Genomic DNA, 15,524 nt, shown 5'->3' on the forward strand with positions numbered 1-15,524 from the left:
TGAAGTAATGGGAACCTTGGATAGGTCAATAATTCATAATAACATTGATTTTGATTCAATATTATGTTTTGAGCAATGACAGTTTGAAAGAAAAGAAAAACAGCTTTGTTTTATTAGTCAACATTGCAACTTTTTCTAAATTACATTTAACCTTTAACCTTTTTTATTTCACTTTTCTTATGTTTTTGTTTATTTTAATAGTATTTTTAGAATGTGCCGTGGGCCTTTAAAACATTAGCTGTAAGCCGCAAATGGCACACTTTTGACACCCCTGCTATAGATAATAAAAAATTAAATGTGATAAATCTATGGATAAAAAGCAGAGCCTGGCGACGCATGCGCATTTATCATAACTCTCTCTCTCTCTCTGTCTCTGCCCCTCCCTCACCAATGCTGCTGTTTGTTTTGTTTTTAACCCCTTCTTAACCTTGAACGTACATTGAAAATACACGCAACCCTAACTCAAAATGCCGGACATTTGAGGCATTTAAGAAACTCCGCCCTGACAGCTCCGCAAAAAAGGACATGTCCGGTGAAAAGAGGACGTATGGTCAGTCTATCCTAGCCCGTTAGCTGCTAGCACGCCGTGTGTTGTGCCTCGGTGTGCATTGTTTACACAACGTGCGTTACGCTACTTAATATGTCCGTGTGGAAACTCGTTCGGTACACCTCCGAACCGAACCGGAACCCCCGTACCGAAATAGTTCAATACAAATGCACGTACCGTTACACCCCTAGTATTACACGATTACTCTGCCGAGCTCTAGACAGCACCGACACTCAACAACAACACTTCATTTGCAGACTATAATTACTGCTTTGCAAAAAATATTTTTAACCCAAATAGGTGAAACTAGATCATCTCCCACGTCACACCAGACTGTATAGGTAGATCCCCTCCACTCGGTCCATTGAGAAGTAGCTCCCCTGCAGATAAAGTGTGGCCACACCTGGTCTACATGCTACCTGCTCTACATGCTACCTGCTCTACATGCTACCTGGTCTACATGCTACCTGCTCTACATGCTACCTGGTCTACATGCTACCTGGTCTAAAGATACAATGAAAGAAACATTGTTGGAATAATTGTAAGTTATCACAAAAGAAACGTTGTATTATGAATGCTGTCTTTCGAGGCCTAACAAGAGGAAGAAGGCTCGTGAAACGCCACTGTGATTTCAACACGGACAGATGGCAGGATCTGCTCAACTTCCAGAGGAACTCTCTTTGAAGTGTTAAATGAACTCTCTCTGAAGTATTTCACAAACTCTCTTCCAACTATTTGGTAACCGAGGTCAACGCTATTTACGACCCGCTGCCCTTTTGAAGTTGCTGTGGTCAGGAGACGGGAGGGGTTATCCATTGTCCTCCAACACCTGCCCCAGCTGGATCCAGGAAGAGCCCAGCCCGAGACATCCTCTTCTTGGACTTCAATGAGACCAAAAACAATGACTGTTTTACATACTTCCCATTCCTGCTGTGACATGTGTTGGTGCGTGAACATTGAACATCTGAATAAATGAGGAGACGAAAACCTTCTTCGTCAGAGCGTGGTGCAGGACTGTACAGAGAGTGCAGTGGCCATGTCTCTCCTCAATATTGAGTCCAAATTGAATTCTGTCTCTGTTTGATTCCTTGCCTTCTGTCTTGTTTAACAGATGTCCTCAGTGTTTGAACGTGACAAACATGATTTAAAATCACTTCTTATTTTTACACGAGGCAGTTGCTTCCGGTGGTTATTTTGTTCGAGGCAAATACTCCAAATATGCTTTGGGTTGCAGAACGCTGGCCCAAACGCCGGTGCGTTAGGTGGGATAAAACAGAACTTAGGTCACACATTTATTTGCCGTCACTTCAGGTTTCCTGCAGGCTGCAAACACAATTCAATTAGGGGGGCTGTGGCGTTGGGGGGGGGGGGGAGCACCTGGGTCCATCCTAATTGACTCAGAGCACGGCGTCTCCACTTTTTAAACAAAGTGACTCTCACTTGAGCTTCATTACATGCACCCCATTTCCATAGGCCTCTGGGACCGAGACCTGGGCCGCTCCCTTGGAATAAATGAGTGCTCCATGATAAATGGTTCTATTAGCAATCCAGATTGTTAAACTGTGATATAACAGATCGCGGCAGCGAGCGGCGGTCCATTCATTTTCCTCCCTTCTGCACACATTTCCATGTGTAAATAATGTATTAAAAACTGGGCATTAGCCGCATCTTGTGCTAGAGAGGAAATTGCTCCAAATAAATAACCCGGCCTGCGTATATAAAACAGACGGCGTGGCGGCTTTGAGGTGGGCATGACTTAGGTACCATCCCGCCTCAATAAAAACAGCCGCCATATATTAGTTTGGGCCTCAAGGACCTCTCCTTGTCTGGCAGCACGCTCACTTATCAGGCGCTGCGCGGCGAGAGCAACAATAATGCATATAAGTGCCATAAGTAATTACTCTGTCAGCTGCTATCTGATTGGCTGTGGACGTTGTTCCTTTCAAATTAAAACACATAGCTGATAGGGGGGAGGACGTGCAGCGGAGGATTTTGATTGTGAAGCTCGTAGTGAATAGAAAAAAATAAATACTCGGGCCCTGATTCACAAAAGGTTTGCGTGTACTAAAACGGGTGCAAACTTGTTAGCACATTCAAAGCTGATCTACAAAACGTATACAAAGTGGATTGTGTCTATTAAGTGAGCAGAAGAAGGCGTGTAATTCATTAACGTGGACAATATATGCCGATTCTCAAAACGCCCACAATACTGGGGGGAAGGAGTTGCAAATATAATTATTTAGCATGCGCAGTGTGATTTATCAACACTCAACACCAGCGTTTTGCGAGCACTCGTTTGCGTTTTATTTAGCACCTGTCAGAAGGACTGTTAGAATAATGATGTATATATTATCACACTAACTTTAGTATGCTTAAAGTCCGTTGCTTTAGTTATTTGCGACACTCATCTGCTCCAGCCCTGCCCCCGCCCCCACCGGGCTCCGGCGCCACTCCACTCACTGTACAGGAGCACAGTGTCAGACGAGTGCTCCTGGCTGTGAACCCCAGGAAGGCTACCGGACCAGACGGAGTACCTGGAAAGGTGCTCAGGACGTGCGCCCACCAGCTCGCTCCCCCCCTCACCAGGATCTTCAACCTCTCCCTGGCTCAAGCAGTCATCCCATCCTGCCTGAAGTCATCTACAATAATCCCGGTGCCGAAGAAGTCTCCCATCACCAGCCTGAATGACTACCGACCAGTGGCCCTCACTCCGGTAATCATGAAGTGCTTCGAGCGACTTGTTCTCCAGCACATCAAGGACCATATCCCTCCAGACTTCGACCCCCACCAGTTCGCATACCGGGCGAACAGGTCCACAGAGGACGCCATCGCTGTTGCTCTCCACTCTGCTCTGAACCACCTGGAGCAGCAGCAGAGCTACGTACGGATGCTCTCTGTGGACTATAGCTCTGCCTTCAATACAATAATCCCGGACAGACTCTGCAATAAACTGGACACTCTTGGCCTCCCCCCTCTCACAAACGCCTGGATAAGGGACTTCCTAATGGACCGACCCCAGAATGTGAGACCTGGCCCGCACCTCTCATCCTCCCGCACGCTGAGCATCGGCTCCCCACAGGGCTGTGTGCTGAGCCCCCTCCTCTACTGCCTTTACACCCATGACTGCAGTCCGGCCCACAGTGACAACCTTACCGTCAAGTTCGCCGACGATACCACAGTGGTCGGGCTCATCTCCAGGGGTGATGAGGCTGCCTACAGAGAGGAGGTCCTGAAGCTGACGGCCTGGTCTTCGGAGAACAACCTCGCTCTCAACACCAGCAAGACCAGAGAGATCATCGTCGACTTCAGGAGGAGCAGCACCGACCCTGCCCCCCTCTACATCAACGGAGAGCGTGTAGAGAGGGTCCACACCTTCAGGTACCTTGGAGTCCACATCTCTAATGACTTCTCCTGGACAGTCAACACCACATCAATCATCAAGAAGGCTCAGCAGCGGCTACACTTCCTTAGAGTCCTCGGGAAGTACAACCTGAAGCCTGACCTGCTGCTGACCTTCTACCGCTCGTCCATCGAGAGCCTGCTGACCTACTGTATTACGGTATGGTACAGCAGCTGCACTGCAGCAGACAGGGAGAGGCTGCAAAGAGTGGTCAAGACGGCTCAGAAGATCATCGGCCGCCCTCTCCCCTCTCTGACGGACATCTACACCTCCCGCTGCCTCAACAGAGCCAGTGCCATCATCAAGGACAGCACCCACCCTGGCTCTGACCTGTTCCACCTGCTGCCCTCTGGGAAGCGCTACAGGTGCATTAAAACCAAAACAAACAGGCTAAAGAACAGCTTCTTCCCAAGGGCCATAACCATCCTGAACGGACTGCCCCATTGTCCCTCATAACTGCCTTCTCTTCGGTGCAATAACCCATTCCACCAACCACCCTGTTTTTGTTTTGTTTTTTCATGTATATATTCATTTCACACCATATTCATTGCACTTCTACATTTTTTATATTTTTATATATTTGCACATTGTTTTTCTAGCATGCACACATCGCACTGTATGGAATGGCCTCAATCTCGTTACCTTGCGTAATGACAATAAAGCTGATTCTGATTCTGATTCTGATTCTGCTCAAGTTAGACTTCTCTGATCTGTGCAAGGACAAAAACTTCTTGTCTGAGGGGTGGCCTCAGCCGTAGATGTTATCTTTGTTTTAGCCCGCTAACAGCCAAGGACTTCAAGGACCTCAACGAAGATAAGATGACAACACGCAGACGAAGCGGGGACAAGGCGAAATCACAAGGCCCCCAGCACATTCCGTCACGTATTGTGCGTCCTGGACCTGCTTTGCATAATATATGTGACCACTCCTTTTAGAGGTGGCCTTAGTGTTGTTGACTGTGGAACTCCTGAATAAATAGAGGGACGCAGGAGCTGAACCTTAGAGCGTAGGCCAAGACTGTGACTAAGTGTGCAGCTCCATGCGTTCTCCTCATGAGCTAAATTGAACTCGGTGTCTGCATGATTCCTTGCTTCTTGTCTGATTAATAGATGTCATCAGTGTTTGAACCTGACAAGGACGCGAAACCTCCGTCCTTTGTGTGTGTGTGGCAACATTTTGGTGGATGCTCATAAAGAAAAATATTAGAGATATCATCAATTCAGCAACATACTTTTATAATATATACCAAATAGTGCTGCTTTGATCCTGATGAGAGTGCGGGAATACAGCCATATCACACCAATTCTCAAATCCCTTCACTGGCTTCCTGTTCCATTCAGGATTGAATACAAAGTCTCCCTACTAACCCTCCATGGAAATGCCCCCCCTCTACCTCAAAGAACTGCTCACCCCCAAATCCACCTCCACTCCGGACAGGCTAACCTCCTCCAACCTCCGAGGACAAAGCTACGAACAATGGGAGACCGGGCTTTCTGCTCCACCGCTCCTAGTCTGTGGTACGCTCTCCCTGACCACCTGAGGGCACCACAGACTGTGGATGCTTTTAAAAAAGGCTTAAAAACCCTTCTTTTTAAAAGAGCCTTTTTTTAGATGTATGCATACTAGTTCTAATTTTTATTTATTTTTATTATCTTTTTATTTTATTTTTTTCAATACACTGTAGCACTTTGAGGTTGTTTGCTTTTTACAAATAAAATCTATTATTATTATTATTGTTATTATTATTATTATTATTATTATTATTATTATTATTATTATTATTATTATATAGCTGCTAGAGGACTTAAGGGGCTGATTAAAATCAATTCAATTGATGCGTTTTGGTATTTTTTTAATGACGTTTGTTTTTTCACATATAATATATATTACTAAATGGTAAATGGGTTATACTTGTATAGCGCTTTTCTACCTTCAAGGTACTCAAAGCGCTTTGACACTATTTCCACATTCACCCATTCACACACATATTCACACACTGATGGCGGGAGCTGCCATGCAAGGCATTAACCACCACCCATCAGGAGCAAGGGTGAAGTGTCTTGCTCAGGACACAACGGACGTGACTTAGTTGGTAGAAACTGGGGATGAATGGGTGAATGTGTAAATAGTGTCAAAGCGCTATGAGTACCTTGAAGGTAGAAAAGCGCTAAACAAGTATGTGGGGGGAGATGTAGCCAGCGCTGCCTGCAGGAGCAAAAGTCACCGCCTCTGTCCATGGTGCTGAGGACAGAGCACCATCAGACGGGGGCGTGGCAGTGCTGACGGCGAGACACAGCTGGCAGGTGATTAGATTTCACAGGTTGTACGTGTTAATCCAATCATCTGTTGTCTTTAACAGCAAGCGGCCGGGAGCAGAAGGGGAGAGAGGATACGGACGTGATTGAAAAGTCACATTCTGCGAGAGAAAACTTTTGATTAAAACATATGATCATTAAAACTCTGTTAAAACCTGCACGCTTGGATCCTATGACGTGTCTGTCAGCGGGACCGCTAGGAAGCGACTTCCACAAAGTATAACCCATTTACCATTTTATAGTCGTTTTGTATGACTCGACCTACCGATCTCAGGGCGGACACTCTAACCACTAGGCCAGGGGTGTCAAACTCAAATACAGAGTGGGCCAAAATTTATAAGTGAACAAAGCCGCGGGCCAAGGTTGAACAAATTAACCTTTTAATAGGGACCCAAACAAGTTTTGCATTGAATATTGAACAAGCAAGGCTTATATAACTTCTAATTTGAAGTCGACGCGACAAACACGCTCAGAGGAGATAATGTTTGAAAAAAGGTGACCGGTTTTTACAAAATTTTTGTTTTGAAGGGGGAATTGCAAACTTCCTGTGGATTTTTGCTGGGGGTTATCAATATATGAAATGTAGGTCTAAGTAAGACCTACATAGAGGTTCTTGTTTCATGTCTCTAAGACATTCCTACTGGAAGTTACATGCAGTGTTGTGCTTATATAACTTTATAGTGACATGCAAAATCGAGTTTCAAATAATAATAATAAAAAAATATCAATGGCATATCAAATACAATTTAAATAAAAATTGAATGCCTCTTTTCTATTTGCAGCCTTCTGAGGTAAATATCAAAATTAACTTTTTCCACAGGCTAATAAATTAGAAAAGAAAATAACAATGAATAAAACAACCATTCAGGACTTTAAACTGCTCAGTTTGCAACACACTGATCTAATCTGATGTGCCCAAGCCAGATACCTGACATCTTTTCTTGGATGCTAGTTCATAAATGTTGGGGCTCAGGCTTTGAGCTGAGGCAACCTTCATTATCCAACGAATGTGTTCATCAGTCATTATATCTCGTAGTCCACCTGGACCACAGTCTTGGGGGTAAGGCACTGCCTTTAACGTCCGCTATGAGCTGTCGTCACGTCCGCTTTTCATCCATTCTAACAACGTGCCGGCCCAGTCACAAGATATGTGCGGCTTCTGCATGAACATACACGAGAATGCGACGCATACTTGATCAACAGCGATACAGGTTCCAATGAGGGTGCCCGTATAAACAACTTATATAAATATACGTCACACTGTGAATCCACACCAAACAAGAATGACAAACACATTTCGGGAGAACATCCGCACCGTAACACAACATAAACACAACGGAACAAATACCCAGAATCCTTTTGCAGCACCAACTCTTCTGGGACGCTACAATATACACCCCCGCTACCACCAAACCCCCCCCCACACACACACCTTGTAGCTCCCTTAAGAGTTAGTGCTGCAAAGGGTTCTGGGTATTTGTTCTGTTGTGTTTATGTTGTGTTACGGTGCGGATGTTCTCCCGAAATGTCTTTGTCATTCTTGTTTGATGGATTCACAGTGTGGCGTGTATTTCAAACAAAACTTAAACTTGTTTATACGGCAACCCTCAGTGTAACTTGTATCGCTGTTGATCAAGAATGCGTTGCATTCACTTGTGTGTGCGTTAGAGATGCGCGGTTTGCGGGCACAACCGCGGAGTCCGCGGATTATCCGCGGATCGGGCGGATGAAATTAAAAAAAATTAGATTTTATCCGCGGGTCGGGTCGGGTCGGGTGGTTGAAATAAAAAAAAATTAGATTTTAAATAGATTCAGGCGGGTGGCAGTTAAACCAATTGGGAAATATATATACATAGTTAAATGTTGTTACCCACATACGAAAAACGAGCAGGCACCTGCAGCATATGCCACAACAGAAGAAAAAAAAAGAAAAGAGATGGACACTTTTACGGAGCGGAGAAGGCCGGGGTCCGGGACCGAGGCCCCTTCCCCTGAGAGGGCCACACCGGGAGCCGTAGCTGAGGCGATCCGCGAGAAGGGCCCGACGCACGTCCAGGGTCACCACCGCGCCCACCGCACCGACACCCCGCCTCGTCCGCCTTCGCCGCGGCCGGCGTCACGCGCAGCAGGTAAGCAGCTTACCTGCCCGCCACCCCCGTGGCCGGGGGCTCGTAACAGGGGTCACTCCGCGCGCTCCGCCCGCGCAGCTTACCTGCCCGCCACCCCTGTTGCCGGGGGCGCGTAACAGGGGTCACTCCGCGCGCAGTGCGCTCACGAAAGGGGTGGGGCTCACCCTGGTTGATATAGACAGCAGCTAGGACGGTGGCCATGGAAGTCGGAACCCGCTAAGGAGTGTGTAACAACCCACCTGCCGAATCAACTAGCCCTGAAAATGGATGGCGCTGGAGCGTCGGGCCCATACCCGGCCGTCGCCGGCAGCGAGACACGCTTGGAGGTGCGCTCAGCGCGGCTCCCATATGATTGCGCACTGGTGTGCGTCTGGGTCGTGACAGCGTGGCACGCGAATGTCTGTGCTGCATTGGATCAGTCTCCTTTCTTTAACAGGCAAAAGCTTTATAACCTCACTAATACCTTGCATCGTCTATATTAGATATATAACAACAGGCGGGTGCGGGCGGGGTGCGGTTCTGATCAAATGTTACATCGGGTGGATGGCGGATGGTTGACGACTTTCTGATGCGGTTGCGGATGAAATAATTGCCTATCCGCGCATCTCTAGTGTGCGTGCAGAAGCCGCACATATTATGTGACTGGGCCAGCACACGGACTGGATGAAAAGCGAATGTGACGATTTCGGTACTCTCCCGGGAGGGTTGGCAAGTATGAGAATTAGCGGTGAATGCGGTGTTACTGCGGCCGCTGAATATAATCGGCGGGCCAGCTCTCGTGTTGATTTGAAATTGCCTCAAGGACCAAGTGAAATTACACGGCGGGCCTAATTTGGTTTGCGGGCCAGAGTTTGACACCCATGCACTAGGCCACTGAGTAGGTCTGCACCACTTTGCAATTGCACACACAGTCTTAGTAAATCGCACGCAACAAAGCCCACTAATAGTACACGCTATTTCATAGATTGCACATGCTGATGACCGCGTGGCGTTTGGATTTTAGTCAATCAAGCCCAGTTCACTCAAAAAAATCTATGATAGGTGTCACATGACTTTCAGAACCACATGTGAGGAAGACCACGCCGGAGGGAAGGAGCGGCCTTGTTGAAATATTGAAGAAGGTCGTGTCCTACTTTGCGTGTAAAAATGTCCTTTCTTCATTACGGATGGTCACAGAACCACGGGCTGGATTTCCACTTCAAAAGCGCTCCAGCAATGGTCGTCCACATGTCAGTCACCTGAACACGGGCAGGCCACTGTTGTGCCGGGAGGGGAGAACCTCTCTTTTTAGCCTCATTAAAGCGGCCTTTCATCAAGGCCGTGCTGCCATGTCGCAGAGCGGACTCCTCACATCTCAACATGAGCGTCATGGAGTGAAAGTCAGAGAGCAAATCACTAGCGGCTCCAGCTTCAGTGGCACCCTGTGCGAGACCCCGACTCATACACACTCAATCTGCTCAATTTCAAACATTTTCGCACCCTGAGAAAGATCGTGGTTTAGGTTGATGACCCTCTGTTCTTTTGTGCTGTGTAGGTATTTGCTTTTCGCAGGTAAAAAACCCCAAAACAATTTAAAAACACTTTTAAAGCAACTGGAGATTTTGAACGGGAACATACAGTTGATAGATAATTGCGATAGCCAATAAGAACACAAGTTGTTGACAGTAAGGCCTTCTAGATGGCCTCCTCACGTTGAATGTGATGTTTACACATCCTATGATTGGATACTCACTTGGGAGTCCCAAGTGAGTATCCAATCACAGGATGTGTAAACAGGAAGTGGCACTGGAACCATACGAGCCATAGTGGGTTTCTTTATAGTATCTCCAGTCGTGTGTAAGTGTGTTTGTGTATAGTATCTCCATTCGTGTGTAAGTGTGTTTGTGTATAGTATCTCCAGTCGTGTGTAAGTGTGTTTGTGTATAGTATCTCCAGTAGTGTGTAAGTGTGTTTGTGTATAGTATCTCCAGTCGTGTGTAAGTGTGTTTGTGTATAGTATCTCCAGTAGTGTGTAAGTGTGTTTGTGTATAGTATCTCCAGTCGTGTGTAAGTGTGTTTGTGTATAGTATCTCCAATAGTGTGTAAGTGTGTTTGTGTATAGTATCTCCAGTCGTGTGTAAGTGTGTTTGTGTATAGTATCTCCATTCGTGTGTAAGTGTGTTTGTGTATAGTATCTCCAGTCGTGTGTAAGTGTGTTTGTGTATAGTATCTCCAGTCGTGTGTAAGTGTGTTTGTGTATAGTATCTCCAGTCGTGTGTAAGTGTGTTTGTGTATAGTATCTCCAGTAGTGTGTAAGTGTGTTTGTGTATAGTATCTCCAATAGTGTGTAAATGTGTTTGTGTATAGTATCTCCAATAGTGTGTAAGTGTGTTTGTGTATAGTATCTCCAGTCGTGTGTAAGTGTGTTTGTGTATAGTATCTCCAATCGTGTGTAAGTGTGTTTGTGTATAGTATCTCCAGTCGTGTGTAAGTGTGTTTGTGTATAGTATCTCCATTCGTGTGTAAGTGTGTTTGTGTATAGTATCTCCAGTCGTGTGTAAGTGTGTTTGTGTATAGTATCTCCAATAGCGTGTAAGTGTGTTTGTGTATAGTATCTCCAGTAGTGTGTAAGAGTGTTTGTGTATAGTATCTCCAGTAGTGCGTAAGTGTGTTTGTGTATAGTATCTCCAGTAGTGTATAAGTGTGTTTGTGTATAGTATCTCCAGTCGTGTGTAAGTGTGTTTGTGTATAGTATCTCCAGTAGTGTGTAAGTGTGTTTGTGTATAGTATCTCCAGTAGTGTGTAAGTGTGTTTGTGTATAGTATCTCCAGTAGTGTATAAGTGTGTTTGTGTATAGTATCTCCAGTCGTGTGTAAGTGTGTTTGTGTATAGTATCTCCAGTAGTGTGTAAGTGTGTTTGTGTATAGTATCTCCAGTAGTGTGTAAGTGTGTTTGTGTATAGTATCTCCAGTAGTGTGTAAGTGTGTTTGTGTATAGTATCTCCAGTAGTGTGTAAGTGTGTTTGTGTATAGTATCTCCAGTAGTGTGTAAGTGTGTTTGTGTATAATATCTCCAGTAGTGTGTAAGTGTGTGTGTGTATAGTATCTCCAGTAGTGTGTAAGTGTGTTTGTGTATAGTATCTCCAGTAGTGTGTAAGTGTGTTTGTGTATAATATCTCCAGTAGTGTGTAAGTGTGTGTGTGTATAGTATCTCCAGTAGTGTGTAAGTGTGTTTGTGTATAGTATCTCTAGTGTGTAAAAGTGTGTTTGTGTATAGTATCTCTAGTGTGTAAGTGTGTTTGTGTATAGCATCTCCAGTCGTGTGTAAGTGTGTTTGTGTATAGTATCTCCAGTCGTGTGTAAGTGTGTTTGTGTATAGTATCTGCAGTAGTGTGTAAGTGTGTTTGTGTATAGTATCTCCAGTAGTGTGTAAGTGTGTTTGTGTATAGTATCTCCAGTAGTGTGTAAGTGTGTTTGTGTATAGTATCTCCAGTAGTGTGTAAGTGTGTTTGTGTATAGTATCTCCGGTAGTGTGTAAGTGTGTTTGTGTATAGTATCTCCAGTAGTGTGTAAGTGTGTTTGTGTATAGTATCTCCAATAGCGTGTAAGTGTGTTTGTGTATAGTATCTCCAATAGTGTGTAAATGTGTTTGTGTATAGTATCTCCAATAGTGTGTAAGTGTGTTTGTGTATAGTATCTCCAGTAGTGTGTAAGTGTGTTTGTGTATAGTATCTCCAGTAGTGTGTAAGTGTGTTTGTGTATAGTATCTCCAATAGTGTGTAAGTGTGTTTGTGTATAGTATCTCCAGTAGTGTGTAAGTGTGTTTGTGTATAGTATCTCCAGTATTGTGTAAGTGTGTTTGTGTATAGTATCTCCAGTAGTGTGTAAGTGTGTTTGTGTATAGCATCTCCAGTAGTGTGTAAGTGTGTTTGTGTATAGTATCTCCAGTAGTGTGTAAGTGTGTTTGTGTATAGTATCTCCAATAGTGTGTAAGTGTGTTTGTGTATAGTATCTCCAGTAGTGTGTAAGTGTGTTTGTGTATAGTATCTCCAATAGTGTGTAAGTGTGTTTGTGTATAGTATCTCCAATAGTGTGTAAGTGTGTTTGTGTATAGTATCTCCAGTAGTGTGTAAGTGTGTTTGTGTATAGTATCTCCAGTAGTGTGTAAGTGTGTTTGTGTATAGTATCTCCAGTAGTGTGTAAGTGTGTTTGTGTATAGTATCTCCAGTAGTGTGTAAGTGTGTTTGTGTATAGTATCTCCAGTAGTGTGTAAGTGTGTTTGTGTATAGTATCTCCAGTAGTGTGTAAGTGTGTTTGTGTATAGTATCTCCAGTAGTGTGTAAGTGTATATTATCTCCAGTAGTGTGTAAGTTGCATTCAGGTGGGATTTACCTTTCCACTGCAGACACCTTTGAAAAGATCAGATTCCAATCGGATTTGGACTACCTCCCAGAGGTGTGGACTCGAGTCACATGACTTGGACTCGAGTCAGACTCGAGTCATGAATTTGATGACTTTAGACTCGACTTGACAAAATGTAAAAAGACTTGCAACTCGACTTAGACTTTAACATCAATGACTTGTGACTTCACTTGGACTTGAGCCTTTTGAATTGACATGACTTGACATGACTTGCTACTTTCCCCAAAACCCAAAGATGAAAAAGTTATTCGGGAGCGCTCCGTATTTTTCATTGTGTACTTGTCTATCAGCGTTGCGTGTGTCAGCTGGTGTGGTCTCAGTACAACAGCCAATCAAATTAGATCTACTTTGTTTTCATCACACAGCATTCATCCAATCAAATTGCAGGACAACCAACGAAGAAGACATGTCCAAACCACACGCCAGTGAACAAAAAATGATACCTAAAATAATTTTGTTTGGGTATAAAAATTACGAGGTGGTCAACACAAAACGGTTTGCAGTATGCAACACATGCGGTTCGAAAATTACTGATGGAGAGGCAACAACTTCCAACTTCGTCCGGCATTTGAAGTTGCACAAAGAACGGTAAGTTTTGAATGTAAGATAACGTTTATTGGCTAAGTAACGTGACTTTTATTTGCTGTGTAGTTAAATCAGTGAGGCTGTAAACTCACTGCTAACGTTATAACGTTATTGCAAACACGGGAATCTGTTGCAGTTCACTACCTTATTCATACTTTTTGTTCAGTGATTTTTTTTAAGCAGGGTTACGTTAGTCAATATATCACACGTAACGTTAGACGGCGGTCAGCAGCACCGCGTATTTTAGCCACTTAAAAAAAGACAAAAATAGTAAAATAAAGGTCAGTTAAAATGTATACTATATTATGAATATGTGTACCGTTTTAGCAAGCTTTCTGACATACTGTTGGTTGTTTACCTCAGTGGTCCCCAACCACCGGGCCGCGGCCCGGTACTGGTCCGTGGATCGATTGGTATCGGGCCGCACAAGAAATATATATTTTTTTATTTTCTTTTTTTTATTAAATCAACATACAAAACACAAGATACACTTACAAGTAGTGCACCAACCCAAAAAAACTCTCTCCCCCCTTTTGTTCTGGGCATTGAACATGAAGACTCTTCCTTCACTGTTCCGAGTGGCCATGAGAGTCTTGGCAGTGCCTGCCTCCAGTGCTCCAGTGGAGCGAGTTTTCAGCCATGGTGGCATCATACTACGCCCCCATCGTGCACAAATGACTGACAGACTCTTGGCTAATTTGGTCTTTTGCAAATGCAATGCAGCATAGGGCCCTGACATATAAAAAGTACAACTTTTTTGTTATGTTCACGTATATGTCATGTTTTTTCAATGTTAACACTTTTGTACAAATAAGTACATTTGAACTTTATTTTTCAATGTGTTTGTTCTGTAAAGGAATGAGTTAATGTTTAAAATGACTGGTTAATAGTGCTATTATAAAGTGCAATGTCAGCACAATTTTCTTTCCTGCAATTTAAAATGCACTTGTTTTAATAAATAAATACAGCGTTTGAAAAGCATACACAATCTGTGTTAATATATTAGTCTGTGGTTAAAAGGACTTGAAAGGACTCGAAACTCAAAATGCAGGACTTAGGACTTGACTTGAGACTTTCCAGTCTTGACTTTGGACTTGACTCGGGGCTTGCCTGTCTTGACTCGGGACTTGACTCGGACTTGAGGGCAAAGACTTGAGACTTACTTGTGACTTGCAAAACAATGACTTGGTCCCACCTCTGCTACCTCCCGATGTCACCCAAATCTGATGTGAAAAGATCAGATTTGAAGCACTTTGGAGTGTTTAGACTGGAAAAAAGTATCCGACCTGTGTCACTTGAGGGCAACCAATTTAATTTTGGTGTGCAGTGTAAATAAGGCCTTGATGTTTTCATGAGTGTGCCTGGATCAAGCCAACATTCCCCGTGTGTTCCCGTCTTTCTTTGTTGTGGAGCGCTTTCACCACGCCAGTAATGTTTAAATCATGACCGCAGCACACACCAGTACTTACCTTACTCACCTGTCTCGTCTCGCCTCGTTGTCTATTCCTTCACATTTACTCTCTTAACGTAAGCATCAGTCATGCACTTTCAGCTCGCAGCCTCCTTTGGATTCCTCGCTGTGATGCCTCTGTGATGGCGCTTTATCTTTGATATGCACGTTGCATTATTTCACCACCTGCAACATTCAACGTTCACACTTACCTCTTGTTTCTAGCGGCTTCTTTCGGAGGTCTCCAAAACTGCTACTATCCATTTTGTCTTTCTTCTCACCTTCTCTGATCTCCTCCATGGTCGAGTGTCTGAAAGACAGGAATACAGGAGAAGTCTAATTGTTTCTGCATTTAAATGTTTCTCCACTCTTCCATTCATCTACACATCTTTGGGTGCTCCCTGGACCTCTTTCAGAGATGTGTGAAAATGGCAAAAAATGAAGAAAAAAACATATTTGTTTTTGTGACTAAATAAATGCACCCAGTTATTTATTTTATGTATATTAATCAATCAATGTTTACTTATATAGCATACTTGCCAACCTTGAGACCTTCGATTTCGGGAGGTGGGGGGTGGGGGGCGTGGTCGGGGTGGGGCGGGGGCGTGGTTAAGATATATATAAGAAATACTTGACTTTCAGTGAATTCTAGATATATATATATATATATATATATATATATATATATATAATAAAT

The 15,524-nt window shown here is 44.0% G+C and overlaps 1 protein-coding gene across 1 annotated transcript in view; it reads right to left on the reverse strand.

Annotated features, from left to right (window-relative positions):
- The window catches only part of LOC133570804 (uncharacterized), a 99,198-nt gene extending 84,071 nt beyond the window's left edge, over positions 1-15,127 (reverse strand). The window contains exons 1-3 of the mRNA XM_072916618.1: positions 15,040-15,127; positions 14,924-14,982; positions 9,672-9,813 (exon numbers count right to left, since the gene is read on the reverse strand). Of these exons, the coding sequence (XP_072772719.1) occupies positions 9,672-9,813; positions 14,924-14,982; positions 15,040-15,127 (289 nt within the window). The remainder of the gene's footprint in view (positions 1-9,671; positions 9,814-14,923; positions 14,983-15,039) is intronic.
- Positions 15,128-15,524: the final 397 nt, after the last annotated feature.

Source organism: Nerophis lumbriciformis, linkage group LG28, assembly GCF_033978685.3.
Source record: "Nerophis lumbriciformis linkage group LG28, RoL_Nlum_v2.1, whole genome shotgun sequence".
Classification (NCBI taxonomy): Eukaryota; Metazoa; Chordata; class Actinopteri; order Syngnathiformes; family Syngnathidae; genus Nerophis; species Nerophis lumbriciformis.